Source organism: Orycteropus afer, unplaced genomic scaffold, assembly GCF_000298275.1.
Source record: "Orycteropus afer afer isolate SDZICR_OR568_19922 unplaced genomic scaffold, OryAfe1.0 scaffold00136, whole genome shotgun sequence".
In the NCBI taxonomy this organism is placed as follows: Eukaryota; Metazoa; Chordata; class Mammalia; order Tubulidentata; family Orycteropodidae; genus Orycteropus; species Orycteropus afer.
This window is the reverse complement of record NW_006921723.1, coordinates 7,167,409-7,169,798: the sequence shown is the minus strand read 5'-3', so window position 1 is coordinate 7,169,798 and position 2,390 is coordinate 7,167,409. Positions and strand designations below refer to the sequence as shown.

At 45.9% G+C, this 2,390-nt stretch overlaps 1 protein-coding gene across 1 annotated transcript in view; it reads left to right on the top strand.

The window, feature by feature from the left end:
- The window catches only part of WRAP73 (WD repeat containing, antisense to TP73), a 45,381-nt gene extending 44,079 nt beyond the window's left edge, over nt 1–1,302 (top strand). The window contains exons 11-12 of the mRNA XM_007945524.2: nt 648–839; nt 1,184–1,302. Of these exons, the coding sequence (XP_007943715.1) occupies nt 648–839; nt 1,184–1,302 (311 nt within the window). The remainder of the gene's footprint in view (nt 1–647; nt 840–1,183) is intronic.
- The last annotated feature ends 1,088 nt before the right edge of the window (nt 1,303–2,390 follow it).

Genomic DNA, 2,390 nt, shown 5'->3' with positions numbered 1-2,390 from the left:
TCTTTTGGGAACATTTGTTATGTTAGTAAGGCTGGATCAGTGTAGGCTGTTTGAATCAGTCTCTTGAGTTACAAGAGGGATTAAAACAGTCTTATCAGAGGAGAGATGAGGTAAGATATGGAGACGTAGAGATCTCCAAGGAACCAGGAAGCAGAAGCTCAGGGCTTCCCACACATCACTTGGCCTCATTTTCTGCCGAAACACAGACATTTGCCGGCAGTAGCTTTTCTCTAAGGAGCTGGGCTGTATCTTCGTCTAAGCAGTAGCAGGTTAGCATTGTAGCTCACAAGCCTTCTGCTTTGCTTACTTCTTTCTGTTTATTAAGAACAAGAGCTCAGGCTATTTTCTTCTCTGTAGAAGTTGGGAATGGTTTTTACATTTTCAGAGTTGTGAAAAACAACAAAGGAGAACGTGTGTGGCCGCCAGAGCCTGAAGCCTGGTCCTTCGCAGGGAATGTGTGCTGAAGGACAGGAGTGATGGTCAAAATCTTGACTCTGGTGGCAGCAGCTAGAGGAGAATTAACACACTGGCATGGCTTGCTTCCTTAGCTCCCATTTAAGGTGCAAAAAGCAAGGAGAGCAGGGGTGGGAGCTCTGTCAGGGACAGGTGGTGGCAGACACTGGGCCCTAACACTGCTTCTTTGTCAGACAACATTCCGAACGCTGTGTGGATCTGGGATGTTCAGAAACTCAGGCTGTTTGTGGTGCTAGAGCAGCTGGTTCCGGTGCGCACCTTCCAGTGGGACCCACAGCAGGCCCGCCTCGCCCTCTGCACAGGAGGCAGCCGTGTCTACCTGTGGTCACCAGCAGGCTGTGTGTCGGTGCAGGTGCCCGTGGAAGGTGAGTTGGCCCTAGCTGGCACGTGTACTGCCAAACGCAATGTAGCGTAGCATCAGACAGGGCAAAGCCATGTAAATTCATTACTACCCTTGGGTGTTAACTGAAGTTCCTCTTAGTATCTCTGTTAAACCTCCAGGCCCACCCCTAATGTGCCCACCTGACTAGGTTGGCCCTTCGCCCTGAGCTTTGTAAGCATTTTGAGAAGGATCATGGTAGGAAAGGAGCCTGGCCACAGGTTGAGGAAGCTTTGGATTCACCTGGCCTAACCTGGGTAACAGGTTCCCCTAGATGCATTTGCTCATCACCAGACCTTGGTGGCCCCACCTGACCCTGTGTTTCTGCAGGTGACTTCCATGTGCTCTCCCTGTGCTGGCATCTGAGTGGGGACTCCCTAGCCCTCCTCAGTAAGGACCACTTCTGCCTGTGTTTCCTGGAGACCGAGGAGGGGGCCGGCACAGCTTGAGGGCTTAGACTGATGCACTGTGCTAGCCCAGAGCAACAGCTCAGCCCTGCTCACCAGGGAGGGAGCAGAGCATCTGGGGAAGTTCTCTAACACTGACAGTCCCTATTAAATTATTCTATTTTTCTATAGTGAGGCATTTTTGTAAATATGTATGGTATAAAACTAATTTTTATTACTTAAAATAAACATTTCTAGCTCATGAAATTACTGATGCTTATTTTCTTGATGTTTAGGTCTCAGATTATTATCTAGGCTAGCTTTAACATTCTGGTTAATGGTTTTATCTAGGCTAGCTTTAAGTTTCTGGTTAATGGTTTTAGGGAAAATGACACACATACACACACACCACACACATTCCAGTTATAACATAGGGCTTTGGTGATAGAAGTGATGCTGGCTGGAGTTTGCATGATAGAATTTTGCAAGACCAATGACTTATTCGTTGCAAAAACCTTTTGTCAATAACACACACGGCAGCTATACACATGGACTTCACTAAATGGGGTACACAGGAATGACACTGACTACATCTGTGGCAAGAGGCAATGACAAGGCCAGGAGCTGACTGGAAGGGACCATCAACTGCTCATATGCAAGTTCAAGTTGAAGCTGAAGACAATTAAAACAAGCCCACGAGAGCCAAAATATGACCTTGAGTATATTCCTCCTGAATTTAGAGACCATCTAAATAGATTTGATACATTGAACACCAGTGACCGAAAACCAGTGACCGAAAACCAGAGGAATTATGGGATGACATCAGGATTGTCATCCATGAAGAAAGCAAAAGGTCATTAAAAAGACAGGAAAGGAAAAAAAGACCAAAATGGATGTGAGAAGAGTATCCGAAACTTGTTCTTGAACTGAGAGTAACTAAAGGAAACGGAAGAATCAACAGGATAAAAGAGCTGAACAGAAGATTTCAAAGAGCAGCTTGAGAAGACAGTTAGTTATAAGGAAATGTGCGAAGTCCTGCAGTTAGAAAACCAAAAGGGAAGAACACGTTCCACATTTCTCAGGCTGAAAGAACTGAGGAAAAAATTTAAGCCTCAAAATGCAATACTGAAAGACTCCCTGGGCAATATGTT